Raw genomic sequence first — 12,031 nt, forward strand, 5'->3', positions numbered from 1 at the left:
TGGCCACGCAGGCGCTATCAAAATCACTGAAGCTCTCTCCTGCTTGATCTTGGCAATCAGACGAGGGAGGAGAGGAAACGGTGGAAACACATAAGCCAGGCTGAAGGACCAGGGCACTGCTAGAGAATCTATCAGCGCTGCCTGGGGATCCCTTGACCTGGACCCGTAACAAGGAAGCTTGGCGTTCTGACGAGACACCATCAGATCTAGTTCTGGTTTGCCCCATAGTTGAATCAGCTGGGCAAATACCTCCGGATGGAGCTCCCACTCCCCCGGATGAAAATTCTGACGACTTAGAAAATCCGCCTCCCAGTTCTCTACTCCTGGGATATGGATAGCTGAGAGATGGCAAGAGTGAACCTCTGCCCATAGAATTATCTTGGAAACCTCCATCATTGCCAGGGGACTCCTTGTTCCCCCCTGATGGTTGATATAGGCTACAGTCGTAATATTGTCCGACTGAAATCTGATGAACTTGGCCGCAGCTAGTTGAGGCCAAGCCTGAAGAGCATTGAATATCGCTCTTAGTTACAGAATGTTTATCGAAAGGAGGGCTTCCTCCGTCACTATAGTCCACTCTGGCCTGCGGAAACTCATTCCCCTGGACAGATGGACCCGAGATAACCACTAGAGAAGAGAATCCCTGGTCTCTTGATCCAGATTTAACAGAGGAGACAAATATGTGTAGTCCCCATTCCACTGGTTGAGTATGCAAAGTTGCAGTGGTCTGAGATGTAGGCGGGCAAACGGAACTATGTCCATTGCCGCTACCATTAGGCCGATCATTTTCATATACTGAGCCACTGATGGCCGAGAAGTGGAATGAAGAGCACTGCAGGAAGTTAGAAGCTTTGATATCCTGACTTCTGTCAGAAAAATTTTCATTTCTACTGAATCTATCAGAGTTCCTAGGAAGGAAACTCTTGTGAGAGGAGAGAGAGAACTCTTTTCTATGTTGACTTTCCACCCGTGAGACCTCATAAAGGCCAGAACAATGTCCGTATGGGACTTGGCGATTTGAAAAGTCGACGCCTGAATCAGAATGTCATCTAGGTAAGGGGCTACCGCTATGCCCCGCGGCCTTAGAACCGCCAGAAGGGACCCTAGAACCTTCGTAAAGATTCTTGGTGCTGTGGCTAACCCGAAGGGAAGAGCCACAAACTGGTAATGCCTGTCTAGGAAGGCGAACCTGAGGAACTGATGATGATATCTGTGAATCAGAATGTGGAGATAAGCATCCTTTAAGTCCACTGTAGTCATATATTGACCCTCCTGGATCATAGGGAGGATGGTTCGGATTGTCTCCATCTTGAAGGATGGGACCCTGAGAAATTTGTTTAGGATCTTGTTTCTAGTGCCCAGGGATCCTGGACGTCTCTTGCCCAAGCCTGGGTGAAGAGAGAAAGTCTGCCCCCGACTAGATCTGGTCCCGGATCGGGGGCTACTCCTTCATGCTGTCTTAGAGGCAGCCGCAGGTTTCTTGGCCTGCTTCCCCTTGTTCCAAGCCTGGTTAGGTCTCCAGACTGGTTTGGACTGGGCGAAATTTCCCTCTTGTTTTGTATTAGAGGAAACTGAAGCTGCGCCACTCTTGAAGTTTCGAAAGGAACGAAAATTATTCTGTTTGGTCCTTAACTTATTGGACCTATCCTGAGGAAGGGCGTGACCTTTTCCTCCAGTAATATCAGAAATGATCTCCTTCAGACCAGGCCCGAATATGGTCTGTCCCTTGAAGGGGATGTTAAGAAGCTTAGACTTTGAAGTAACGTCTGCTGACCAGGACTTAAGCCATAGCGCCCTACACCCCAAAATGGCAAAACCTGAATTCTTAGCCGTTAGCTTGGTTAAATGAAAAACGGCATCAGAAATAAAGGAATTAGCTAACTTAAGAGCTTTAATCCTGTCTAGAATATCGTCTAACGGGGTCTCCACCGGTAGAGACTCCTCAAGAGACTCGAACCAAAAGGCTGCTGCAGCAGTAACTAGGGCAATGCATGCAAGAGGCTGGAGAATAAAACCTTGATGTATAAAAATTTTCTTAAAGGGACATTATACACTCATTTTTTCTTTGCATAAATGTTTTGTAGATGATCTATTTATATAGCCCATAAAGTTTTTTTTTGCTTATTTTTAAATAACATTGGTCTGATTTTCAGACTCCTAACCAAGCCCCAAAGTTTTATGTGAATACTGTCAGCTACCTTCTCCAGCTTGCTCCTGTTTGTGTAAAGGGTCTTTTCATATGCAAAAGAAGGGGGAGGGGGGGGGAGTGTCTTATTTGCCACTTGCAGTGGGCTTTCCAGCTACCTTTTCAACAGAGCCAAACTGACAGCTTCTAAGTAAGTTTTATATCAGTATCTGTGCATCTTATTCTTTATAGTAGTGTCTATTACATGCAGTTATATGAAAATGAGTGTATACTGTCCCTTTAAGGAGACCCTCCAATTTTTTATCCATAGGATCTCGGAAAGCACAACTGTCTTCGACGGGGATAGTTGTATGCTTAGCTAGGGTAGAGACTGCTCCCTCCACCTTAGGGACCGTCTGCCATGAGTCCTGTATGGCGGCATCTATGGGAAACATCTTTTTGAAAGCAAGAGGGGGAGAGAACGGCACACCTGGTCTATCCCATTCCTTAGTAATAATTTCCGAAAACCTCTTAGGGACTGGAAAAACATCAGTGTAAACAGGCACTGCAAAGTATTTGTCCATTTTACACAATTTCTCTGGAACCACAATGGGGTCACAGTCATCCAGAGTCGCTAAAACCTCCCTAAGCAATAAGCGGAGGTGATCAAGCTTAAATGTAAACGCTGTCATTTCAGAATCAGACTGAAGCAACGCCTTCCCTGAGTCTGAAATGTCACCCACAGATAGAAGCTCACCTGCCTCGGCTTCTGAGCATTGTGAGGGTATATCGGACACAGGCATTAAAGCGTCAGAAAGCTCTGCATTAGTTCTAGCCCCAGAGCTGTCTCGCTTTCCTTGTAACCCTGGCAGTTTGGACAATACCTCTGAGAGGGTAGCATTCATAACTGCCGCCATGTCCTGTAAGGTAAAAGAATTAGACGCACTAGATGTACTTGGCGTCACTTGAGCGGGAGTTATGGGTTCTGACATATGGGGAGAGCTAGATGGCATAATCTCCCTTTTTTCAGTCAGACAATCCCCTGGAGATAAATCTTTAAGCGCCATAATATGGTCTTTATAGTTTATAGAAATTTCAGTACATTTGGTACACATTCTAAGAGGGGGTTCCACAATGGCTTCCAAACATATTGAACAAGGAGTTTCCTCTATGTCAGACATGTTTAACAGACTAGTAATGAGACAAGCAAGCTTGGAAAAACACTTTAATAAAGGTGAAACAGCAATTAAACAAAAACGTTACTGTGCCTTTAAGAGAAAAAAACTAGCACTTAAACTGCAAAACAGTGTAAAAATACAGTAAAGTCTTTGAAATTTTTACAGTGTGTGTAAGGGACTAAAGCAACATTGCACCCACTTGCAGATGGATGATTAACCCCTTAGACCCCAAACCGGATTGAAAAACGTTAAAAAACGTTAAAAGACAATTGAGCACCTTGCCACAGCTCTGCTGAGGCTCCTACCTGCCCTCAAATACGATTTTGTGCAGAAATAACCACTAGAGGAGTCCCTAGGACTCCTCTAGGGAAGCTGGATGTCTCAGTCTGAATTAAAACTGTGCAGCTAGAGCGCTAAAATAGGCCCCTCCCACCATGTACTGGATGTCAGAGGGGCCTTAAGAAAGTACTCCTAGGAGTATCTGACTAGCCATGTGGAAACTAGGCCCCAAATAAAGACTTATCTCCCTCAGAGAAAAAACGTCCTATTTATGAAATCATGTAAACATTTTGTCGCTAAGTAATATGAGTATTAACATGAGTATTACCCTGTTTTGTAAGCATGATCCCAGTCGCTGTGGACCTTAGTTATAAACCGCTAAGATCATCAAACCTCCAGGCAGAATTCTTCTTCTAATTTCTGCCTGAGAGTAAAACAGTACAACGCCGGTACCGTTTAAAAATAACAAACTGTTGATTGAAGGTAAAACTACACTAAGTCACCACATATCTCTTGATACTTCCTTTCTTGTCGAGAGTTGCAAGAGAAGGAGGTGGGGGTTAGGGGAGGAGCTATGTAGACAGCGCTACTGTGGGTGTCCTCTGGCAACTTCCTGTTGGGAAGGAGAATATCCCACAAGTAATGGATGAACCCGTGGACTGGATACACCTTACAAGAGAAATAAATAATGAGTATATTACAAAGCATTAGACTTGTCTGTCTTCTTGGTTGAAGTCGCAACGATTGGTGAGTCTGGTGTTGGATGTACAACTCACAGTGTTAGTTCTGGTGTCTTGAGTTGCATTAAAGGGGGACAGATTGAACTAATATTACTAAGTTGTTTTATTATGCATAATTAAACATCTTATGCTGCACTAATAACATAGCTAAACTGACAGTCATAGTATAATGTGATGCCTGGTTGTCATGGTGACAAGGGAAGTGGCTTATGTGATGCAGCAGTTATGTCAAAAAACCAACTGACAACAGAAAGCCACCACACTTATAACTGCTGCTCACTTTACTAGAGTTGCCAGACTGATCCTGCTGAGCTTCAGTAATCACTGACATGTAAATATTAGTTATCTAATATCTATTTCACAGCTAGCACATTAAAGTACAGCTAGTGCTTTACAACCACAGCTCTGTATATGTGCTGGTATGAAGAACAGTGACTACCTCCAACACAATGCAAATGGCATCCGGTGGGAGCTGCAGGTATGAACAACAATTACTACAAGTAGTCTTACCATGATCACCCCAACTCAGTAACTGAATAGTACTAAATCAAATTTTTATACATTGTAAAATAATACCGATAAATTACAGAAGTAATAGCTTAAACTTTGTAGCTTCCTATGGGCACCAGTACTCTGAAACATAGCATAAAAACGTACATAATAATGATCAGTAATATCTTCACACCTTTATTTAAAAATACATATAATGTAATAAATATTTTAAATTATTATTAAACTATTTTAAACATAGCCATAACTGTAGGACATACCAATGCCTTTCTGTGCTTCCTGTACAAGCAGTAAAGGCTTTTAACCATTTTTAAGGATAGTTAGAATTACTGCATCATTATTCTGCAAATGCTCTAAAGCAAAGACATCTAGTAAAGGCCTAGAATATAAACCGCACAGCATGGGTCTGCAATTTATACGCTGCAAACTCACCAGTGCTGAGACACTCATTAAACACTGTACTGTACGGTGCAGTATCTGATGCAGCTGTTTGTTCTGCTTGAGCCGGAAGAAGAAAAGACAACCGGCGATCTGAAATAAATTCAGTTCAAACTAATGCACATCTGGCCTGCAGTATACTCGCTGATGGCATATGTCCTCCATGGATTTTTATATTACTAAACTGTAAGTATCTAAGGTAAGATTTTTTGAGATTAACAAGTTTGTAAGCTCTTTGAGCAAGGCATCTCATTACCACACTAGATTGTAAATACAGATCCTGCTCCAAGAGCCTACAGATGTGCAGTGAGGTCAGATCATTTCTCACATTTATGTAACGCTTTTCCTTTACTTTGCCATTTCATAAAAATCTTTAGCTTTAATTTGGTTCTGTATGTTTAAAGCTTTCTGTACTTTTCCAGGCTTATTGATGTAAGATATACAAATCATCTCTGTGACACTAGAACTTGAATCATAACACCAACTATAAAGCATAATTACACTTACGCTGCTATAACTTTAATAAACTGATAATAAATCAAATTGAATGTCTTAAATCCACTCTCACTGCACATATCTGTATAATGTAAAGATGTTAACGATCTTGGCGAAGAGAATACAATGACATGATTAATATGTTTGCACTTATAGCCTTATAGCAGGGGTCCATCACAACTAAAATATTTTATTATTTTTATTTAAAAAAAAAAAAAACCTCTTTTATTTAGTACTGGCAGACTTTCTGCCAGTACTTAAGATGGCGGGAACAATTGTGGGGTGGGGGAGGGAAGAGAGCTGTTTGGGAGGGATCAGGGGGTGGGATGTGTCAGGTGGGAGGCTGATCTCTAAAATTAACCCTGCAAGCTCCCTACAAGCTACCTAATTTAACCCCTTCACTGCTGGGCATAATTCACGTGTGGTGCGCAGCAGCATTTAGCGGCCTTCTAATTACCAAAAAACAACGCCAAAGCCATATAAGTCTGCTATTTCTGAACAAAGGGGATCCCAGAGAAGCTTTTACAACAATTTCTGCCATAATAGCACAAGCTGTTTGTAAATAATTTCAGTGAGAAACCTAAAATTGTGAAAAATGTAAAGTTTTTTTTTATTTGCTCGCATTTGGCGGTGAAATGGTGGTATAAAATATACCAAAATGGGCCTAGATCAATACTTGGGGTTGTCTACTACACTACACTAAAGCTAAAATTAACCCTACAAGCTCCCTAATTAACCCCTTCACTCCTGGGCATAAAACACGTGTGGTGCGCAGCGGCATTTAGCGGCCTTCTAATTACCAAAAAGCAACCACAAAGCCATATAAGTCTGTTATTTCTGAAAAAGGGGATCCCAGAGAAGCATTTACAACCATTTGTGCCATAATTGCAGAAGCTGTTTGTAAATAATTTCAGTGGGAAACCTAAAGTTTGTGATAAAATTTGTGAAAAAGTGAACTTTTTTTGTTTGTATCGCATTTGGCGGTGAAATGGTGGCATGAAATATACCAAAATGGGCCTAGATCAATACTTTGGGATGTCTTCTAAAACAAAATATATACATGTCAATGGATATTCAGGTATTCCTGACAGATATTAGGGTTCCAAAGTAACTAGCGCTCATTTTGAAAAAAAGTGGTTTGGAAATAGCAAAGTGCTACTTGTATTTATTGCCCCATAAATTGCAAAAAAAGCAAAGAACATGTTAACATTGGGTATTTCTAAACTCAGGACAAAATTTATAAACTATTTAGCATGGGTGTTTTTTGGTGATTGTAGATGTGTAACAGATTTTGGAGGTCAAAGTTAGATAAAGTGTGTTTTTTTCCATTTTTTCCTAATATTTTATCTTTTTTTTTTAGTAAATTATAAGATATGATGAAAATAATGGTATCTTTAGAAAGTCCATTTAATGACGAGAAAAACGGTATATAATATGTGTGGGTACAGTAAACGAGTAAGAGGAATATTACAGCTAAACGCAAACACTGCAGAAATGTAAAAATAGCCATTGTCATTAAGGGTAAGAAAATTGAAAAATGGTCCGGTCATTAAGGGGTTAAACCAGTAGTGTAGCAAACTCTTAAATTCATGAGGCTTAAATAACACAGCATCAACCATAGGCAGCCTGTTTCGCTACTTTGGGACTCTTTCTCACTCATGTCATTATGGTTGATGCTGATGTCCTCGAGCATTCCACCCTTTGCTATAGGGCTGCCCATTATATTGAAATGGATTTTGAATTATAACTGTTACAATTTTGCACATTTTTGTTTTTGCTAAGATTAATACAATGGAGGGATGAGCCCCAAACGGGCCAAACAGGCTGTCTATGGTTGGTGCTGCTGTTCTGCTCAAGCATTCATTTCAGGCTTTGTAAGTGTTATTACGAAAATTAATGTAATCATCAGCAAAATATAGCATATAGCAGTAAACCTAAAATCAATGCTTGAGTCCAATAACCTAGCACCTACATCATACTGAAGAGCCCAAACGAGGGCGAAACAACCTGCCTATAGAAAAAAACACTTTACATTTGTAGTATTACAATATATTATTCCTCTGCAAGACACAACTCTTTTTGTACTGTTTTTTTTATATTCAGAACTACTATAGAATAATAAGGTTCCATATATCATAGGCTTCGAGATTTTGCTTGATTTCCAAGTGCCCTTGACATATTAAAAGGGCTCCTACCTAAAATTATTAAATGTCTGTTAAAATCTGACAGCGCTCAACCTTGTGTCTGTAGCTCCTAGTATTGTGGGTACCAGCGCCCCCAAAAAGGTGAATGTAGTGCTAAAAATAAATACACAGAGCGCCTCCTAAAAGGCTAAGACACTAGTAGTGACAATATTATTTAAATAAAAAATATATTGAAATTCTATAGGGGTATATAAAATATTTTATAAGCTACTTATAGCTAAAATATACAAACAAGATACAAAAGTGGATCCACTTAAAATTAACAATAAAATATGCATATATCTATATAAAAAACAATACAATAGTGGTTAAAAACCACAACAATATACAATCTTAATCACAAAATAAATTACAATAAAACAGCTGTTAATGGTTGGATAAAAAATAAATATAAAAACATCAATTTACTGAGTAGGTGTCCATAAATATGTAGGTCCCAAACTTTAAATTCTTTCCAGAGAGTGAATGTCCAATATGAAGATTCTATTTTAAAACAGTTATCCTTATATATCCCTCGATAAACGGTGAAATGATGAAGTGTGTAAAAAAGAAAAACGTAGTAGTTTTCAAATCAAATTTCAAAAATTATTGTGAATATCCAAAAAATCCTGAAAAGATGATGTGATGAAGTGGGCGTGAATAATCAAAAATGTGTGTACACAAAAATGAAAAAACATAATTTATGCTTACCTGATAAATTCCTTTCTCCTGTAGTGTAGTCAGTCCATGGGTCATCCATTACTTATGGAATATTTCTCTTCCTAACAGGAAACTGCAAGAGAATTACCCAGCAGAGCTTACTATATAGCTCCTCCCCTCACCTGTCATACTCAGTCATTCGACCAAGCATACGAGAAAGGAGGAACCATAGGGTACAGTGGTGACTGGAGTTTAATTAAAATTTAGACCTGCCGTAAAAACAGGGCGGGCCGTGGACTGACTACACTACAGGAGAAAGGTGTCATGAACCAAGCCTCCAGACTAAAAAGAAAAAGAAAAGGTCTGGGAGGCATTCTGCTAAGAAGGGCTGTATGGGGATTTGAACCTGTGGCTCTGTGATTGCTATTTCTGTTTGCTTACATGTTGAGCCACAGCCAGTTCTAGCAATAGCATGGATCTTAAAAGATCTGATAAATAACTATTTGCCTTACTTGTTATTACACCTGTGCAACACACAGGTGTTCTCAATTCTGGAATTAATCAGAACCAACCCTGTGCAAAACCTCCCTATTTAAGGATGGCTTTTAGTCTGCATTTTTGTCTTCACATTGGATCTGTTTTGTCAAGTCAGAACCTGTTTCCTGTATTTCTTTGGAGAAAGATTTCCTTTGCACCTGTTTACAAGGTATTACCAGGAGAAAGCCTTTACCTTTAAACCTGTTACCAATCTACAAGTTTGTTTCCTGCTTTATGCAATTCCTGCACTTGGCCATTGCCAGGAGAAAGTTTTCCTTTGCACCTGTTTACAAGGTATTACCAGGAGAAAGCCTTTACCTTTAAACCTGTTACCAATCTTCAAGTTTGTTTCCTGCCTTGTGCATTTCCTGCACTCAGCAATTACAAGGAGAGAGACTTTACCTTTAAACCTGTTACCAGTTTGCAAGTTGTTTCCTGCATTGTGTAATTCCTGCACTCAGCAATTTCAAGGAGAGAGACTTTACCTTTAAACCTGTTACCAATCTACAAGTTTGTTTCCTGCTTTATGCAATTCCTGCACTTGGCCATTGCCAGGAGAAAGTTTTCCTTTGCACCTGTTTACAAGGTATTACCAGGAGAAAGCCTTTACCTTTAAACCTGTTACCAATCTTCAAGTTTGTTTCCTGCCTTGTGCATTTCCTGCACTCAGCAATTACAAGGAGAGAGACTTTACCTTTAAACCTGTTACCAGTTTGCAAGTTGTTTCCTGCATTGTGTAATTCCTGCACTCAGCAATTTCAAGGAGAGAGACTTTACCTTTAAACCTGTTACCAGTTTGAAAGTTGTTTCCTGCATTGTGCAATTCCTGCACTCAGCAATTTCAAGGAGAGAGACTTTACCTTTAAACCTGTTACCAGTTTGCAAGTTGTTTCCTGCATTGTGCAATTCCTGCACTCAGCAATTACAAGGAGAGAGACTTTACCTTTAAACCTGTTACCAGTTTGCAAGTTGTTTTCTGCCTTGTGCAAATCTTACATTTCAGTTATTACCAAGAGAAAGACTTTCCTTTTTGAATCTGCATCTCTGCTTACTAGTTTTCTTTATTTTCACTCCTGCTGTATGTGGTCTTAACATACCTGAGTAGCATATTTAAATATTCTGCAAGTATTTGCTTAAACAAAGTATTTTGTTGTTTAAATAAATTTGTTTTCATTTTCAATCAGTATGGCTTCTACTAATCTTCCTTTAAAGCAACTGTTCCAGACAATGAGGCTCTCACATGATATCCTGAGACAGAACATGACAGAATGTGAAGACCTTAAAAGAGAGCCCTCTGGGATTATTGCTGTATTGGATTCAGTGTTAAAGTTTATTAAGGACATACTCATTAACTTTATGGAGCTGGTGGAAATGTTATCTCTCCCAACCAAAACCTTGTCTGAAGTTACCTCCCAAACAAGGAAAGGTTTTAAAGAACCCTTAACAGAAGAGGAAAAGACTCGGCGAAGACAGCTTAACCTCTGTTTCTATTGTGGGGGAACTGGTCACCGCATCACAGGGTGTCCAGTAAGACCCCCTAGAGGATCAAGTCGAGATTCAGCCAAGTTTAAAATGGACTCTGATGCTAAGGGAACAAATTATTCTTCCACTAGCAAACTTAAAGATACCCCTGGAGAGGATCCAGCTACTGAGAATACATCTAGTCTCCAAACAACCATTTCTAACACACTTCAAGAAATGGTACCTGATTTGAAACAGATGGTCATTGGCAGTACAACTTCAACTACATCCACTACCCATGCCACTGCCTCTGTTTCTGCATCTACCACATTGGGGAACTCTGCAAAAACACCTCCTGGAAATCCTGCACATTACCTTGTTTCTGCCCTGGTTGGAGATCCATCTAACAAAAGTCACTCATCAAACATAAAAGTGACAAATCTTCCAGCTGAATCAGACCCTGACAAATCTAAAGTTCCACACCTCCCTGCACCACCTTCACCCAGCTACTCATTGACTGAGAAAGAATTGGATGAGATGGTTGATTTGGATATAAATAACACAGAAAATGAATTCCTGGACTCTGAAGGAGAGGTCATACCTTACCCGGAGGTACTCTACCCATCAGGCGGATATGACCCAGATAACGAATTCCTTGACTCTGAAGGAGAGGTCTTTTCCTACCCGGAGGTACTCTGCCCATCAGCCAGTCCATTGCAAGCTGCTGGGCATAAACAGGAACCTCCAAATCAAACCAATTTTTGTACTTCAACTCTTGTTATGCCTACAGTGATATCTTCTAAGGATCCCCAATCTCAGGCAGCTGTTCCAAGCGAAGAATCAATTCCATCTGATTGTATTAGGGCTTCAAATGGAACACTTGTTCGTAAATCCCACCTTCAGATGTTTGAACAGGCTTTGAGCGCCCAGAGTGCGCTCTTTGGAGGGGGCATCTGTCATGAACCAAGCCTCCAGACTAAAAAGAAAAAGAAAAGGTCTGGGAGGCATTCTGCTAAGAAGGGCTGTATGGGGATTTGAACCTGTGGCTCTGTGATTGCTATTTCTGTTTGCTTACATGTTGAGCCACAGCCAGTTCTAGCAATAGCATGGATCTTAAAAGATCTGATAAATAACTATTTGCCTTACTTGTTATTACACCTGTGCAACACACAGGTGTTCTCAATTCTGGAATTAATCAGAACCAACCCTGTGCAAAACCTCCCTATTTAAGGATGGCTTTTAGTCTGCATTTTTGTCTTCACATTGGATCTGTTTTGTCAAGTCAGAACCTGTTTCCTGTATTTCTTTGGAGAAAGATTTCCTTTGCACCTGTTTACAAGGTATTACCAGGAGAAAGCCTTTACCTTTAAACCTGTTACCAATCTACAAGTTTGTTTCCTGCTTTATGCAATTCCTGCACTTGGC

General features: G+C 40.1%; 1 protein-coding gene across 3 annotated transcripts in view; it reads right to left on the minus strand.

Moving 5' to 3' along the window:
• Window positions 1-12,031, minus strand: part of MST1 (macrophage stimulating 1) — a 193,495-nt gene that overhangs the window by 169,073 nt on the left and 12,391 nt on the right. For 2 of the 3 annotated variants that reach the window (XM_053721132.1, XM_053721130.1), the window contains exon 1: window positions 8,660-8,719. The exons of the other annotated variant lie outside the window; for it this stretch is intronic. In XM_053721132.1, the coding sequence (XP_053577107.1) occupies window positions 8,660-8,704 (45 nt within the window). In that variant the 5' untranslated portion in view covers window positions 8,705-8,719. Of the gene's footprint in view, window positions 1-8,659; window positions 8,720-12,031 lie in introns of those variants that run through there. 3 annotated transcript variants of the gene reach the window in all.

Source organism: Bombina bombina, chromosome 7, assembly GCF_027579735.1.
Source record: "Bombina bombina isolate aBomBom1 chromosome 7, aBomBom1.pri, whole genome shotgun sequence".
NCBI classification, from domain to species: Eukaryota; Metazoa; Chordata; class Amphibia; order Anura; family Bombinatoridae; genus Bombina; species Bombina bombina.